Raw genomic sequence first — 18503 nt, forward strand, 5'->3', positions numbered from 1 at the left:
AGGAGACAAACTGTGGCAAAAGGGATCGTGCTCGTTCGTCATTCGACGTCACCTTTTGTTTCCACCTTCATGAAAATAGATTTGAGAGAGAAAGTAAAAGAAAGAGAGTGTGTGAGAGAGAGAGAGAGTGAGAGAAACTTGAGGGTAGGAATGAATCCCCATTGCTACTTCTTTTTATCTATCCTTCGTATTCATTCACTTACGATGAAAACGAAGAAAATTGATACAAATCGTTTCGCGATCGTGAAAGTGAACAAAATTATTTATAATATAAGTATGAAAGAAATGAAAAAAAAAAAAACATTTAGGAAATTTTTTACGTTCGACTTTGGAAAGATAAAAAGAAAAGATACATTTTGTATAACGTTTATTCCCTATTTCATTATTTATTTCGTTTCTTCTTTATCATTTTCCTCTTTTATTTCTACCCATGGTGAAATTCAATTTACATAGACGTGATTTATTTTCATCTTTCTCGACATCGACGTCTCGTGTTTGCGATCGATGTATGTATCCATTGATGCCGAGTGTGTTACACCCATGGAATTTACCGTTTATACGATATAAGATAGAAAAGAATAAGTATAAACTCAAGATGTTGCATAAGATGTTTTTAGAGAGAATCTCGATGGATATCATCGTTCTCTTTACTCTGACTATTTTTATATATTTCCTATTTTTTTTTTATTTTATTTTTTTTTTTTACCCGATAAAGATGCCGATAAAAATGTTAATATATACAATACAAACGATTTTTCTTGCCATATTTGATCATATTTTCTTTCTATTTTCTCTTCTTTTGTTCTTTAACAAGAAACACGACGAAGAAAAACGTGTTAAAGTTTGATGAAAATATCTTCGATCGTATTCGATAAAATATTGAACGGTCAGCAGATAGCAATACACAAGAAGCTAAAAGGGAAACGAGTCCCACGAGTAAGAAAATGAATAAGAAGAAGAAGACGGAAGACAAAGAGATAGATAGATAGAGAGAGAGAGAGACAGAGAAATTAAAGAGAAAAGACTATAGCTAGTCGTGGAATAAATATGAAACGAATAATAAATATTTGTACGAATCTGCAGAATATTTCTTCCCTCGGGGGGAAGATTTTTCTTTTTGGTAAACAAGAAAAATCCATTTACGCCTTTTTCCACGAGACAAGTCATCGTTTCGAATAGAACGACGAGAAACGAATGGAGTTACCCCTTTTCTCAATCATCTCAATCGGATCGAAAATCACGGATCTTTCAGGAGAAGGGAAAACACTGCTCCCCTCTACTCTCCATACCCTTGTCTCATTTTCTCTTCCCTTTCCTTTCCCTTTTACCGAAGGAGATTCGTCCAAGTAGTCGTCGTTGTCCAAACGCGATGAGATTGACGGCTCGTCGAGAGAGTACTACGCACACGTTCGTTTTCAAAAGAAAACCCTAACACTTTTACATTATCCTTTCCTTATACACGTATTAGTGGTATAACATCGTACATACGGTGCCGCCCACACTCCCTTGTAATACGTATAAATCCATGAATAAGAGTGTCTGTGTATGAATGTAAGGATGAGAGAAAGATAGAGAGAGAGAGAGAGAAGTGGATAAGCGCGTGCAACTGTATAAACACTGGCACAAGCAAAACTTAGCTATAATATACGTTAGTGCAATACCGGTGGTGTTGTACGTTCATGTTATGCCTACTCGTCCGTCCATTATTGCGATAGCAGCCTGCGTCAATATTGGCCCAAAGGGTTTCACTGTGATTGTCTTCCGCACCCGCGCGCACACATTTATATATATATAAGCTCAAGTTAGGCACGGGTTCATACGCGATGTCATGAGTTCGCTTCTCTATGGCAATGGACAGTTCTCCTCCTATTCTTCCTCTTCCTCATTCTCATCCTCAATCCTTTTCATTCTCTCATCTTCCTTCAATGACGACTACGAGGACGACGACAACGACGATGATTCCATCTCGTTTATCCAGCTTTACAGAGACGACTACTACTGTCATCCGAACGATTTCAAAATGGGCACGTTCAATTCAATATAATTCTCCTCCTTACCTATATAATCCAACTATTCTCAGTTTGCACCGTTCCTCGAATTCTGTCATAAGAATTTAAACGTTCTTAAACGATCTTGTTTACGATGTAATAATATCCGTCGTTTAGATTTATTCTTTTTTTCTTTTTCTATTTATTCAAATATCACAAGTAATTTCACGTATGTATTTTTATCTCGTAAAAATTAACGACTAACATAAATAAAATGTCTCCATATAATTATTATTTTATTTTATAACGATATGAAAGATTAAACCTATCTTACGTAAATAACATATTTTTTACATAAAAATTCTTTCGTTATATGAAATAGCTTTTAATATTTCTATGAATAATAACAATAATAATAATAATATTAATAAATAAATGTTATTTAATTGAAAAAGAAAAATATATTTAGAAAATAAATGTGACATGGGAAAAGAATTAAGAAGAAGAAGAAAAAAAATAATAAAAAACGTCTTCTCAGACGTAGTTTCAGACGAGAAATTTCACGAGCCACCTTTCGTAACATATTTCGGGCAAGGTTCCAATGCAGATGGGGAAAAAAACGTATAGTAGAAGAGTAAAAAAAAAAAAAAAAGAAAATAAAACAGAAAAATAGAAAGGAGAGAAAAAAAAACAAGAGAAAAAGAAAAAATAAGAAGAAAATCTCGACTGTGTTCTCTAGACGGTAGACTCATTAAAGATTCCACGGAGATGCTCCAGAGAGAAAAGTAGTCGCTTCCTTACAGCATTGAGCGAAGATTTGCACCTGTTCCCTCGTTCTCTCTCTCTCTCTCTTTCACTCTCACTCTTTCTCTTTCTTTCTCTCCCCCACCCCATCGTTTTCTGTCTCTTTTTTGAATGCGTTTATTTTCCTCCGTTAGACGGTTCGTGAAAAGAAAACGTGGCCTTCGCGACGCTGTTTGTCGTTTATATATATAGTAATGTATATACAATGTACACAAGGACGCGTGACAGGCGTCTGCTCTGAACGAGTAAATGAGCGTATGTGTGAGAAAGAGAGAAAGAAAGAGATGCTGCTGTTGGGACAGGACACGTACGACATAACTACCAGCACCTGGTGCATAAAACGCCGCACTGCATACGTTACTAGAGGGATGCTGCTATGCTTTTTCTCTGTTTCTTCTTCTCTTTCTTATTAATATTATTATTATTATTATTATTACTATTGTTATTATTATTCTTTATTCGTTGGTCCAACTCATCAGTTCTTCTGTCACGTTTTCGTTTAAAGAAAAAAAAAACTATATCTCTTTCTTCTTGTCTACACTTTGGATGATGCAACGGATCCCATATGTTCTTTAATTTTGTTACAATTTTGTTTTACATCAACTTTATATTGATATAATATTTATTTTAACAAATCTGTATCAAATTGTTATTTAACCCGTTACCCGCCAATGATCTTTTTTGAGATGCATTTTATATATTTGTAATAACTGCAACTATGCAGAATAAAATATATTTGTTAAAATCATGAAAATATGACAAATTCTTACTCTATTATTTTAAATCAATAATTAAAGATATACAATAATTTTTATATTTAAATAAAAAAGAAAAGATTTTTTTGCAAAAATGGTTCTATTTGGTTAGTATGAATATTATTATACAATTATTTTAATTTTCTTTTTTTGAATTTTCGTGTTGTGGCGAGTAATAGGTTAAGATCTATCGATGTATTAGATATTATAGTTAATTTAACGATCGTTTTGTATTAAAATTATACACGATTTAAAACAAAATATAGAAAAATTTCAAAGGTATATTATCTATAAATGTACTTTAGAGAGTAAAATGCAACAGGTGTAATGAGACATATGAACGACACATGTCCGGAAACTGCAAAATCTTGTAACAGGAAATTATAGTCTCGATGATCCAAGATAATAAATGAGTCTTCGTGTCTCTAAAGGATTGTACAATGGGTAAATTGCCTTTACTATCCACGTAACACCGTAATTTCCTACCGCTTATAGTCGTTGTTCGCGGGTGCGCGAGCGCGCGTTCTACGAACGTTGTTCACCATCGTGGAAAACTTAAACTCTCCTCGAGTTCTGTCGGCAACGATAAAGTTTCTTTGTATAAGAAAAAAAAAAAACTTCTAAGAGAGTTGGAAGATAACAAGAAGCTTTTCGTCACGTTTAAACATTCTCTGCGAAGAAAATGAAAAAGAAAAAAGAAAAAAAGAATAAAAATAAACAAGAAGAATAAAAAAGAAAAATAAAATACCAAAGAAATCGCGCGTACTTTTTTTTTTATTCGCCAATAAAATACGCTATCGTCGTTCGATTAAACGTTTCTCAAATATCGATGAAAAAGAACAAAAAAAAAAAAAAAAAAAGAAAAGAAAAGAAAAATAAAATCGACGAATCGATGAATGAAATTGACTGCAGTTGTATTAAAAATCATTCCCCAACTACCAATTCCGTATTTCAACTTCGAATTCGTCGTACGTGCGTGTCCAATATATCAGCACATAAAGAGAAAAAAGAAAAAGAAAAAAATGAGAGAAAGAGAGAGAGAGAGAGAGAGAGAGAGAGAGACAGAAAATAAATCATATAAACGTGTTCGTCCATAAAGAACGTGAACACAAAGACGATGCCTTTAGTCGTTTGGTGATCGAACAAGTCGACAAAAAAGCTTCATCGAATGATAAACTGTTACTACGCGGAACGATTCTCAACGATTTCTTTTCAAGCTTCGAGATAAGTTGAGAAGATACAATTGCAGGGGGTGAGGAGGAGAGAAAGTAAGAGAAGAAGAATACGATGAAGTGAAAAAAGATAGATGAAGAAAAAAAAAGTAAGATGATGGCCCCAGACACGAAACTAATATAATAAAATAGGTTTAATCTTTAATCGATTAAACGCACGAGTTAGAGAGTACGATCGATAAATATATATATGATACATCGTCTTAACTTTTTCTTTTGTATATGGTGCGTGACTATATCTCGACTTTATGGTTGTTGGAAAAGCTTCAAGATTATGGAGTAACTATCAAAAGACTTAAGAAGTAAATATCGATTGGAGACATGAATAATGGAGTCGCATAAGTTTGTCAACGGTTATTCGTTCGTTGATCGATACAGTATATGGTATATACATAGGGTTATGTGTGTATGCGTATAGTAATGTATATGTACACGTTCGAGTTAAACGTGTGTAAGCTTACGTGTAAAGCTACATGCGTGCACCAAGTCAGCCCCGTTGCATATCCTGAGGAGTCCATGCGAAATAATTTACGTCGAACGCGACGTTTATCGATGTTCATCGAAACGTTCACGCGGTATATCTACCTACGTGATTGTAATTAGGTTTTGTCGGTCCGCCATGGTTTTGTCGCTTGGATGCACAAAGCCATTCGTGTAATTAATCGGAAACGTAATACATAGTTAATACTGTAAATGCACGGTGCTAAACCTACTACAATAACCAACAAATTATGTTCAACGAATTCAAAGCAATAACGTTAACGTAACAATAATTTATAGAAAAATATATATGTATATTCGTATATTAGTTGGAATTAAAAAAAAAAAAATAAACACACGCGCAACACATGCATGCACATAAGAGAGAAATTTCATAAATTTCTGAGAGAGATATATAAATCTCAAACGATTTCCTGTATAAATTTGATCTTAGAAAACGATGGATACAAAGTACATTAGTTGACGTAATTTATCTATTTTAAACAAGGTAAAATATTATTAATTAACATTGTAACTTGTATGCACAGATGGAACACTGGAAGACTAACGCAGAATATTTTCAAATAATACGATTTCACAAGCATAGAAAATACACCGAATCTCATCGGCACAGCCGGTTTGTTGGTCGGTTGGTTATTTCACGATACATTTATCAAACGGTATTAATTTTAATTAAAATTTTAGTCCGTAGGTACTTGCCATCGTCGAGCTGATTCGAGGCCCACGCACAATCACCCACGAGAGAGAGAGAGAGAGAGAGAGAGAGAAAACGAACGTAACGCCTTCTCTATTCGTGTTGCATCATTAGCGTCGTTTCTGTTCGGTCACCAGTTTGAATTATGACGGTCTCGGGCCTGGTTATCGTGGAACTATGCTTCTGATAAAGTTTGTTTTTTTAATTAAAATCTGCCAACTCTGCCAAAGCTTTCCGTTGAAAAGGGACCATCGTCATCAACCCGCGTGACAGCCACTCTCGCGACGTAGTGCATCGGGGCGTGCGCTGCACTCGTATGCGCATATCCCGTTCATCGTTATGCGAAATGCATTTTCGATTTCGTTCTGGATGGAACACGACTGACTCTTTTTCTTTTTCTCTATCTGTTTCTCTTGTCTCTCTTTCTCATCGTGCGAATGGAATAAATAAATATTTTACAAAATGAGATATATGCAATCCCGAATGCATGTGTGTATTTGTATAATGAAAACTCTAACAATACGATAAAAGCAAAAACGTGTAAAGAAATGCAATGTTATATCATTATTTCTTAATGATATGAAATAAACATAATGAAGTTAAAATTAAATGTAAAAAGTACAAGAGAAAAAAGAAAAAGAAATAGGATGAAAAGAGAGTAATAACGATAATGTTATAAAATCACGTTTTTCGTATTAACTTGATTATATAAAATTACTCGCTGTATGCATCAACAATCGAGCAGAATAATAATCCATTAGATTTAAAATCTTGTCGAATTATCGTACACGCAACACAGAGAGAATAATATTTTTTTCCACCCAGACTACATACACAAATAATACATACAATAAAAAAATATATTTTTTTGTTGATACATATATGCAAACATATTAACTTAAACGATCCGAAGCAATTGATAGGGTGTCGAAAATTGTGAGTTGTATTTCTTCCCATTAAGCTCATAAGATCTAGACAGTTAAGTATATTCGAGGTATCCCTTATGCTACTACCATCGATATACCCTAAGGGCAAGAGAAACGAAGTGTACCGCTTATTATCGTGCTAGAACCGATTTATCGTGCACCTGTCAGTAGTTCGCGATCTCTTTGATGCCCTTCTTTGCTCCACCATGTTCCTTCCTCTTACCCCCGTGGCTTAGTTATCACCCCCTGGCGTTGAAACTTTACTTCAAAGGCTACTTTGAAGAATGATCCCTGGATATTCCTCTCTCTCTCTCTCTCTCTCTCTCTCTGTCCTATTTTCGTTCAAGGGCGATTTTACGTGAGAAAGGGTTGAAACGGCAAAAGGATGGTTCGAGGTATTATATTTGAAAGGAGGGTGGGTGGATGGGGGAGTTAGGAGGAGGAACTCTTGCTTCTCCACAGTGTCCTCGAGTATTCTGCGTTATAATCGAGGGCAGTTGAGTTTAATTAACGGTAGGGCAAATAATTTCGGAATGGTAGGAAGGGGAAACAAGAAGTTACCTTCCTCCCTCGAAATTGTGAAAGTTTTCGTCTTGAGACTCGACGTTCTTCTTCCATCTCCTCTTTCATCTTTTTTCTCTTTTAAATCTCTCTCTCCCTCTCTCTCTCTCTCTCTCTCTTTCTCATCTTCATTTCTTTTTACTTCGTATAAATTTTTGATCGAAACGATTAAACGCGTACAAGATGGTTACGCGCTTTCACCCTCTTATATCAAATATTTTTCTGATGGCCTCGAAAAAATTCGTTTAAACGTTTTCGAATGATATCTGGTGATTACTCTCTTTAACCGACTAACTTTCTTCAACATTTAACGTATCTTACAAATAATAATAATAATAATAATAATAATAAATAAGATATTTATATTATATTTTTCAAATGAAAACGATGAAACACATTTTTTAATAATAATTAATACGAATGAATGAATTGATTAATTAATTAATTAATGGGGATAAATTTATCTGTTTATTCTTTCGTTTTAAAGGGAAAGAAAAAACAAACGTTATTATATCCAAGATCGTGTGGAACACTTAAGAAGAGCGAGAAAGAAAATAAATAAAGGAAGAATCAAATAAAAAGTACTTTCATCTCGTTGTCTAGATACTTTTATAACGGGTTATTTTCTTTCTATAATTGTAGCTATAAAGATTACAAAGAGTATGCTTGTAGTTTCTATGTCGATGCGTGTTGTGCGTAATAAAGGAAAGTATTATCGTGAACGCAATAAACTGAAAGAAATGCTTAAAAGAGAGAGAGAGAGAGAGAGAGAGAGAGAAAAGAAAAACAAATAGAAATAGATAAAGAAAGAAAAAAAAAAGGAAGAAAAATATAAAGAAAATTAAAAAGAATAAAATACAAAAATGAAAGTAATGGAAACAATATCGAGCGTGTTTTCTTCTAAACCCTTCTTTTTTTTTCATTCTTCGTACCCTCTTTTCATTTCTAGTAAGGGCACGTGGACTGCAAAATTGCCAGACAACGACCACCACCCCTTTTTTCTTCCTCTCCTTCATGTTTTTATACTTTTTCCTCTTTCTCTCTTTTTCTCGTCGTTTACAATCTTCCAACCATTCCATTAGCTCTTTTTTTTTTCTTTATTCTTATTTTTCTTTTTCTTTCTTTCTCTCTCTCTCTCTCTCTCTCTCTCTCTCTCTCTCTCTCTCTTCGTAGACTTTACTGGTGTTTCTCGCGTAGTATAGCATCGCGAACGACATATATTCCAAGTACTTATGGCAACGGCACATGCTCGTTCTCAGCCTTATTGCAGGAAGCACGTTTTACTATCCCTTTCTTCTACTATGTAAGCATACCTATATGTATTATATATATATACACGTAGATGCATAGAACACATCATAGAACACATACGTGTTCTTAGATGAAAATCTTTTGATGCACGATTGCCGCCTTCACATTGGATAATATAAATAAATTATTATATTTTATAAAGTTACATTTTACTCTTTTTATTCTTAAACATCGTGTGATAAATAGTTGAAAAAAAGTAAAAAAAAAAAAAAATTACTAACCAGTAATTATGTCATAAATATGTTTTAGATCTAGAGATCGTTAAATTAATTTGAAATGAGAAAGTAGAATAAAAAGAAAAAAAAAATGAAATAATTGAAAGAAGTAGAATGTTTTATTTCAATCGTAATTCGTCGTACTCCAGTGGTGCATTATATTTGTTCAAATTTCTGATCACATTTCAAACGTACTGATCTAAATACTTTGAAAAGAAAGAATGTGAACGGCTTTCATATAAGCGATACAAGTGAAACTCGTATTATCGTGTGGAAAATAATCAATTGACTCGTATTAATTCAGTGAGTGTTCTTTAAAAACATACACGCATATTAGATTTTTACCTGGAAGCTAATTGATACAATTAAGAATGAAGAAAATATAGAAATAAATACATTAGTATACATTAATTACATATTTAATGAATTTAATTTGAATTTTATTTAATTAAATTTTAAATATGCATTTAATTTGAATTTTAATTTAATTTGAAAGTTATTTATAATTATAAATAATAATTATAATATTAATATAATTATAATATTTATTTATATATATATTATAATATTAATATAATTATAATATTTATTTATATATATATTATAATATTTATAATATATATAATAATATATATATATATATATATATATATATATATATATATATATATATATATATATATATATATATTAAATCTTATCACTAAAAATCGTACCTGTAAGTATAACTGTAAACACAGGAATATCATGAATATTATATTTCATCTGTGGTCATTAAAATGTTTTTTAGTATCAGAATTAGTATAACCATTAAAGTAAAAATGATACGAAATACATTTATTTTAAAATTACATATCGATTAACATACTTTTTGAATATTAAACTATTTCAATTTGATATTTTATTAGATAAAAACTTTCAACACTCGAAGTCGTCACTGTTCAGGATAGTTAAAATAAATGTATTGTAGTTTAAACAATTCTAAATATTAGTAGAATACATAAAAGTATTATAAATACTTTAAATGATAGTTTATTAATCGATAGAAGTGTCTGTTGTTACCTGTAAACACCAAGTATAGATCGGAGTAACGTCTTCCTCGAGATTCACCTTCAGACTAAGACATTGTCCTCTATGAAAATACTCTTATACTATGTTGTATATATGACTTTCTGAATGTTGAGCATGTGTATAATGTTAATAACATTCTAAATAAATTAAATTTAAGATTACAACGTTGAGAATATTTCTTCTCTTTTATTCAACAATATAAAACAAATTTCTTTATGTGAATATTCATTGAATGATAAAAATAGATAGATAAATATATATATATGTGTATATATTAACAACAAGAATGTCGATAGCATGTCAATTTACGTGTTACATATTGATTACAAGAGAGGAAATAATAAATTTTGTGTTAGTAATTATCTGCACCTAATAATACAGGCTCATAATTATTACTGACGTTTTGAGAACGTTATAAATGTTAAATGAAATGCAATAGCATTATAAATATGTGTTGGAATACAGGTATACATATATTCACCTACATGCAAATAAAACATATGTATGTATATATGTATGTAGATACGTTGCCAAGATGTGCCGTAATAAATCCATATTAATTCGTTTGATTTTATTCTCTGTAAGGAAATACGATATAAACATATACGCATGTAATAGAAAAAAAAATAAACAAAGAAAAAAAGAAAAACTAATGAATGCAACTAAACAAAATTGTGATAAAGATTGTTTTAACAATGTCCATTATATTTAAAAAAAATAATTGAAAAAATTCGATACTCTACGCCAACTAACTAACCATGTGTTTGCCGTTTACATACATATATTGCACATCAAAATAATAATAATATAATATTTATAAAAAAAAGTAAAAAGCAGAGGGGCGAAGGTTCGAGCTTGCTCGTAACGTCTCGGACGAGATTCGTTCGATCGTGTAACATATATGCATACACGCATATACACATATTACACGAAGCCAAAATACGTGATAAAATCGTGCGTTCGCGTGCGGCGAACCGACGCCGGTTTGCTCGGCTGACCGGCTCGTAAAATTGCATCGCCATTTCGACGAGACGACGAAAAATTCCGATTTTACTTTCCAGTACACCGCGAACGGCTGGCATTTTTTTTTCTTCCTTTTTTTTTTTTTTTTCAAATTGCTTCGCATCGAATCGCTCGGAAACTCACCGATCGCACCGATCGCACCGATCGCACCGACCGACCATCCGACCGAACGTTTCGTTCGTCATTTACGATACAACACACAGCATGCAAATAATACGTGTAAAGCGTGAAGGTTGATCAGAAAATGAGGACGTTAACGAACCCGTTAAAATCGCATTTCATCGATCGTTCCATTGTCTATCCTTCATTGTTTCACTCTCTCTTTCTCTCTCTCTTTCTTTTCTTTTCTTTTTTCGTCCAACTTTCTCTTCTATCGATAAATATAATTATTATGGATAAGATAAAAAGAAAAAAAAATTTTCTCCAGTAATTACAAAGCGGTTAAACTACGCAGCTCGCCCCCACTCCCTCCCTCCTCACCCCCTCACCTGTAACGAGAATTATAACGTTAAGTTATAAATCCGGTAAGTTAAAAAGCTTACAGAAGTTCGTTAAATTTTATGATACTATTATAACGCGTCATTCGTTTCTCATTTCTATTCTCTCTCTCTCTCTCTCTCTCTCCCACCTATAACGTTATATATCTCTTTTTTTCTTTTTATCTTCCAGCGGATATTTCTCAATTTTACCGAGATTCTTTATTAAAATTTATCACCGTCAAATCTATCGTTAAATATTATATACATCGAAATCTCGTTTCCACGGGAAACCAGAAACGTTTTCCTGTTCCCTCCCCCTTTACCCATCCATCCCACTATCTTTCTCTCACTTTCTCTAGCAGTATCTCTCTAATTTTTGTCCTACGAATATGGTGTGTCATATGCTTCGTATGGATCGTATTTCATCTTTGTAAGTATGATTAAAAAAAACTGTATAGTCACGAAATATGCAATAAAATTAAATACACATTTAGTTAGTTGTACAAGAATGTGCATACTAATGAACAGATAAATTGGTAAAGGTAATAGAAATGATGTAAGAACTTTGTTAGTCATTATTTTCCAAAGTGTTGTATTATTGGTAGTGTGGTTACCTGTATATATGTATAATGATCGATTGAACGCTCTCACTTACTCTCTTTCGTCTTACTTTTGACTAAGTAGGTATACGTACGTATACATATACACAACTATACGTTTAATTACATTTTCTTTAACCCAAGCCTTTCCTCGAGTTCCCCCCTCAACTCCCACTTCTCTTCTCTTCCCTGCCACTCTTTCGCTTCCTCGAACGATCGAACGACCGTTCGATTTCTCGGCCGTTTACCGTAGCCAACGATGCCAAAGGTCGACGTTCTCGCAACCTTTGAACCATTTCGTGTCCATTTTGCACGTGAACTAACCAGCAAAAGCAAACGGTAGAAAACGCGTTACGCGTTTCAAACTAACGATATACTCAAACGTTGAACGATCTATCGAAGTTTTGCTCTTGGATTTTCGATTATCAACCCCCATCGTCGAACTATCATAACTATCTCATAGAATATTAACGACGTTCGTGAGAAAAAGTAAAGAAATTACTTTTTTTACTATAATCTATATCGATATAAAGTAAACTATTATTTTTATAAATACCTATGCAGTTACGTGTAAGATTTTTCTCACGATTTTTGGATAAACAATAGTATGGTAAATGTTTTAATGTTTTTTTTATAAATAATATTATCTCGTTTCATTGATTTTTTATTATTTAGTTACGTTATACTGGTTGAAGAATAATTTGATATTTTTTATCGTCAACAAAAATTTTTTTGTTAAATTTACCTACACCTCCTTCCCTTTCCTCTTTTGAAAAAAACAAAAAATTGTTCTCTCAACTTCATGAGATTTACGCTCCACTGAGTTTATATCATTCAGAGTTATTTCAAACTATCAAACAATAATAACAAAACATTTATTCAATTTTGATTGATCAAATATTCAATATTGTACGTTGGTATAGTAATGTTTTTAAAGAAAAAAAAAAAAAAAAAAAAAATCAATGAAAAATCTGTTGAATTTTGATTAACCAATGATTCTAACATTGAACATAATTATTCGTACGATTCGTATTATTAATATTTATGAGATGAAAGAAAAAGAGAAAGAGAGAGAAAGAGAGAGAGAGAAAAAAAAGTAGGAAAAAAAAAGGAAAAAAACAGAGAAGAAGGGATTAAACGGAGCTTATAATTAAGCGATTACACTGTTTCTTCGATAAAAAGTAGTGGCATCGAACACGAGCAAAAACGCCTATCTCGCCCACGGACCCAGCCGTTATCCGTTGGTTTAAACCACAGCCGGCGGACCTTTTTATTTATAGTACCGAACTTAATTGGCCGCGAAGTACCGTGCTCGGCAAATGAAATATGAGATTCGTTGGATTCGATGGGGTCAAGAAATGAACCGGTTCCTTTCGAAGTGCCGCTTTGGTAACGGCAATTATTAAAGAAAGAAAGAAAGAGATAAATAATAACAGAGAGAGAGAAAAATAAAGAGGGGGTAGAGGGTGTGTGAGGGGGAGAAAGAAACTACAATTGTTCAGGAATTTGACAATGACTTAGTGTATTATAGTTCCTACATCGTTTTATTTCTTTTTATGTTAGAAACTAATCATTAACGATAAAAAAAAAAAAAAAAATAAAAATAAAAATTAAGATTATCAATCATCGTATAAACAAGAATTTATCAAAGGTCGTAAAAATTCTTCAAAATCGAATAACGAGTTCAAGAATGGTATATCGCGTGAGAGGAGATAATATTGACTGAAAAGGAAAATGAGGAAGGAAGGAAGGAAGGAAGGAAGGAAGGAAGGAAGGAAGGAAGGAAGGAAGAAAGGAAAGTAAGCTTTATTCTCATTTCACCTTCGAACAAATAGCTGTTTGAATTCGATCGTTGAAAGGTAGGCGAAAAGGGATAATGTAAGTGGAGAGTACCTTCGAGGTGGGAGAAAAGGAGGAGCGTAAAGAGAGGTACCCGGCAAACGGTGAAAGGCATTTACCAATGAAAGACACAAAGAAAGAGGAATCGGGGAAAAAAAGAGGGACGTCAATTCTTTCCTAGTTTAATAATAAGTACGTGGAAGAAAAAGAAAGTAAGGTCATACCTACTGACTTTCTTTCTGTGATAACCCTTTAAGAACTATTTTCTTTGTCGGCGTATAAAAGTATTGAATATGTTTTTCTAACTTTGTAAATTTTTGAATTATAAATATTTCGGAAATTCAGATCGTTTAAACGTTGCTTATAAAATTTACTTCCTGTTTTTCTGTTTTTTGTTTTTTTTTTCGTTTGTTCAATACGTGTTTGAACAATTGTTATTACTACGTTAGAAAAATAAAAAAAAAAGAGGAGGAAATAGAATTTTTTTTTAATCTTGAAATATTGACCTTAAAGAATAAACCTTTTTTTCGATGTTTTCGTGATTTAGAAAATGTTTCTTTTAACATTGAAGTTGTAGTAGTACGAAATCAAACGCATGTATGTTTCTTTGCGAACATGTCGGATATATGCTCCATTATTCTACTTGCATCTTTCGTTTTCTAACATAGTGTGAAATTTTTCGAAGTATAAGATACAACTCACGTTTTTCCTTCAATGTTATAAAATCAATCATGTTTTTTAAACTATTGTATATAACTTTATTGCAAAAAACATTATTAATATAATTGTTAGAAAGACTATATTCGACGAGTTACACAAATTGTTTCTATTCTTTCTCTAAAAGTGTTTCAATTTTTCTCTGTATCATACTAATAATAATCCTTTCAATACGTTTGCAAATTTGCAAATTTCAGCAGTATATTAAGCAAACAGACCGTTGTAAATAATACGTTTAAACATTACCATGAATTCTTGGTGAAAAATTCGATTGATATATTCTGATTATTATACACTATATTGGTTACTTTTTATCGTTATATAGAATTCATTGTAAAATGAGTACGGAGAGTGAGAAGAAAATAAAAAAAAAGGGATATAATTGTCCTTGAATCTCTTCCCTAGTCATATAAACTACGTTCTATTTAAAAACGAGTAGCGATTTGTTGGAGTAAAACAGTTTTACTGCATTCAATCACGACCCTCTTTTCAACGGGAAAACACACGTATGCCCTTTGATTATATTTTAAACAGATCTGATAATCGAGCTTAATGGATTGTTACTCGATTGGCGAAAGCGGCTGGTTCGTCGTGTCCTATGAAACGCGAAATGACTCGAATCGTCGAATGGTCTCATCCCTTCTTCCACGTTTTTACCCGCACCTCACCCCACACCCCCGTTAAACCACTCTTCGTTCTCATCCCTCTTTGCTCTTCGAACCCTTTCGCAGTCTGGCGTACTTGAAAGAGAGAAAAAGGGGAGAATGGTACAGAAACAGAGAGAGAGAGAGAGAGAGAGAGAGAGAGAGGAATGTTCGCGTTCGCACTAGGGAAAATTTAACGAATTCGATAATCCAACGTGTCTGTTACAATAATATTTCTACCATTTATATTTCCTTCAAAGAGTATAGAACTTTAAAAACGTGAGTATGGGGAAAGGGGAATTCTCTCGTCAGTCGCTTGAGAGACGTTCCCGTCGATTTTAATGAAAAAGCCTTGACGAACGTACAGAATTTTCATTTGCAATTTTACATGCTCGGGTTTGTAACGGCGGCACGTTTGTCTCGAGTATTTCGCGAAACAAACGTGAAAATGAAAGAAGTGGGAAAACGAAAACGCCAAAAACGTTCGTACCAAACGATTGTTATAATATAGACGAGTATCGTACGAATCGATTGAATCGAATACGATAAAAGAATGACACGGAAGGTTTATAATTTGTTATTATATTAGAAACAACTAAAAATAAATGTTAAATTAAATATGTGAAAAAAGAAGGAAAGTAATAAGGAAATAAATAAAGAAAGAAATAAGGAAGGGTAAAAAAAAAAAAATACCAATGAAAATACGTTCTAATTTAATCCTATCGTGATCGAGTTCATTACACTCCACTCCCCCATCTACCCCCTATGAGAATAGTTAGAATATCTTCGTTTAACTTTCGTGAGTTACAAACAGTAGTAGTAGTAGTAGTAGTAGTAGTAGTAACTATAGTTTTAAATACGTCCGGAATAATTATGGCATATAAACAAAGTTTTCCTTCCAACGGTAAAAGTGACCTTATTATCGTAGTTAACTTCGTTAAGCGATTACGAGAAGCGTGCTCGCGAGGAAACCGCGAATACGACAGCATCTTAAAGTCGAAACTCGGAAGGTAGGTTGGTAGACGAAGACGACAACGACGACGACGACGACGACGACGTAAATCCTAATTATTATTTAAATTTAGCTTTTAGGAGTCGGAGCTTCTTCTTCTACTTCTACTTCTCCTTCTTCCTTGTTCGCAAGCAAACTTATCTAAAAGTAATAAGGATGGTGGGATGAAGAATAAGTGTTGTAAGATGGAAATCGATGAAAGATAGAGAAAGATAGAGAGAGAGAGAGAGAGAGAGAGAAACATATAATATAACGAGAAAACGATGAGTATATCTGATAGGGCGAGTAAAAGGGCGAGACTCCTTGAGGACACCTTCGCAATTTACAACGATATCCTTCGTTCCATTTTCAAGTTCTCGGGCATGCGGCCAACCGAGATACCCTTTTCGAAACTTGATACCATTCGGGGTGTAGAAAATGGGGGTGTGTATAAACCGACGGGAGCCTTTTCGAAACACCCTCGGCAAAATCACGTGTATATAGATAAAGAGAGAAAGTAAAAGATAGAGAGAGAGAGAGAGAGAGAGAGAGAGAGAGATGATTCTCCGAGAGCTTCTGTCCAGCTTTTAGGTGTGTACCTAATCTGCACTCATTCGTGTATAACTAATGGCATCTCTGCAGGGCATCTCTCTTTCGTTAGCACTCTTCTCATGGTCTTTGACCTGTCGAGTGCCAAACGACACCCCGCACGCAGTGCGATTAATAACCTTGGTAATTGTGTCAAGCGAGTGTTCGGGAAGGAAAAGAAAAAGAAGAAAAGAAAAACGATAATTTTATTTTTTTTACATTGGAAAATACTAAGGGGAGAACTTCTTTTATATTCTGTTTTTCTTCTTCTTCTTCTTCTTTTTCACCCCCTTTTTGTTTTCTCTCTGTCACACCCCTTTTCTTTATTTTTTTTTTTTTTAGTCTTCTGTCCAATGTAAAATACGTTTTCATCACTGTTTTCCAACGACTTATATGTATATATATTTCTATTTAAATGCCGTTGTGAGAAAAAGAACTATCTCGAGAATGACTTAATAAACAATAAAACGGGTTTCAAAATTTCTCCTAGCAACTCTAGGTACAACATGAGTAAATAAGGTGAAGCATTTTATTACATTCATTCGGAACATAGTTTTATGGAATTTCCTTTCGTGGCTTGAAGCAGCTTGATACCTACTTCCGACAGCTTGAAAGTGAGAATCTCTCTCGTTTTTTCTCTCTCTCTCTCTCTCTCTCTTTCTCTTTTAGTAATAAAACTTTAAGAGGATAAAATGATTATGCTTGGAGAAGTAAGGCGTTACGCTCGATTTTGAATGCTTTAACTCTTGAATTTCCGTTTATGTAACTTACAAAAAAAAAAAGAAAAAGAAAAGAGAAATGTTAAAAATGAATTAAACGACAACGATGAATGTTAAAAAACAAAAAGAACAAAACAAATTACTGAATTAACGTTTCTTTCCGCCCTAAAAAAAAAAAAAAAAACTAGTCCCTTCCTTCTCTTTATCTCAGTCGTGATATATACGGTAGAAAATTGTATTTATCAACATTATATACGTAAACGTAGTTGTAGAAACAGTACCAACAAAACGGCCACCTTAATTTGGCACGTATAAAAATAATAAAATGTTGACAAAAAAAGAAAAAGAAGAAGGGTTAAAGGGTCCAGCGAACGCAAAGATGACTTCGTCGTCGTCGTCGTTGCTGTGAATACAATTTCGTGCTAGACGTTGCAAAAAAAAAACGAGTTTTACCAACGTACGTGAAACCCAACGAAATATGAAGAGGAAATATTTACCTCGCGACAAATTGCAGGACGTTTTATACCAAGCAACAATAGCAAGAAGCAACGTTAACATTGTAGAATGAGTGCAACAACGTGTTCAAGTATAACGAAGTTTACATTAAGCAAAAATTATACTAATGATCGTTGCTAATTTGTTATTCCGTTGTCAAAGGTTTATTACATTCATATTATATGGTTTTTTTTTAATCGAACGCTTAGATTAAAAAAAAATTTAATTCATTAGAAGAGAAAGATAGGATTGGGAAGAAGGAAAGAAAAGCATTTCCTCATAGTACTTTCTTTCATTTCATTCTTCGTGAGCCTATGAATTAATCAACGTAAAATAGAAAAGAAAAAAAAC

General features: G+C 33.1%; 1 protein-coding gene across 3 annotated transcripts in view; it reads right to left on the bottom strand.

Annotated features, from left to right (window-relative positions):
• sli (slit guidance ligand) overlaps nt 1-18503 on the bottom strand; it is a 240846-nt gene that overhangs the window by 180087 nt on the left and 42256 nt on the right. For 2 of the 3 annotated variants that reach the window (XM_089173980.1, XM_089173976.1), the window contains exon 1: nt 1662-1696. The exons of the other annotated variant lie outside the window; for it this stretch is intronic. In XM_089173980.1, the coding sequence (XP_089030106.1) occupies nt 1662-1681 (20 nt within the window). In that variant the 5' untranslated portion in view covers nt 1682-1696. Of the gene's footprint in view, nt 1-1661; nt 1697-18503 lie in introns of those variants that run through there. 3 annotated transcript variants of the gene reach the window in all.

Source organism: Polistes dominula, unplaced genomic scaffold, assembly GCF_049000335.1.
Source record: "Polistes dominula isolate Pdom_NZ unplaced genomic scaffold, Pdom_raw_medaka contig_28, whole genome shotgun sequence".
NCBI classification, from domain to species: domain Eukaryota; kingdom Metazoa; phylum Arthropoda; class Insecta; order Hymenoptera; family Vespidae; genus Polistes; species Polistes dominula.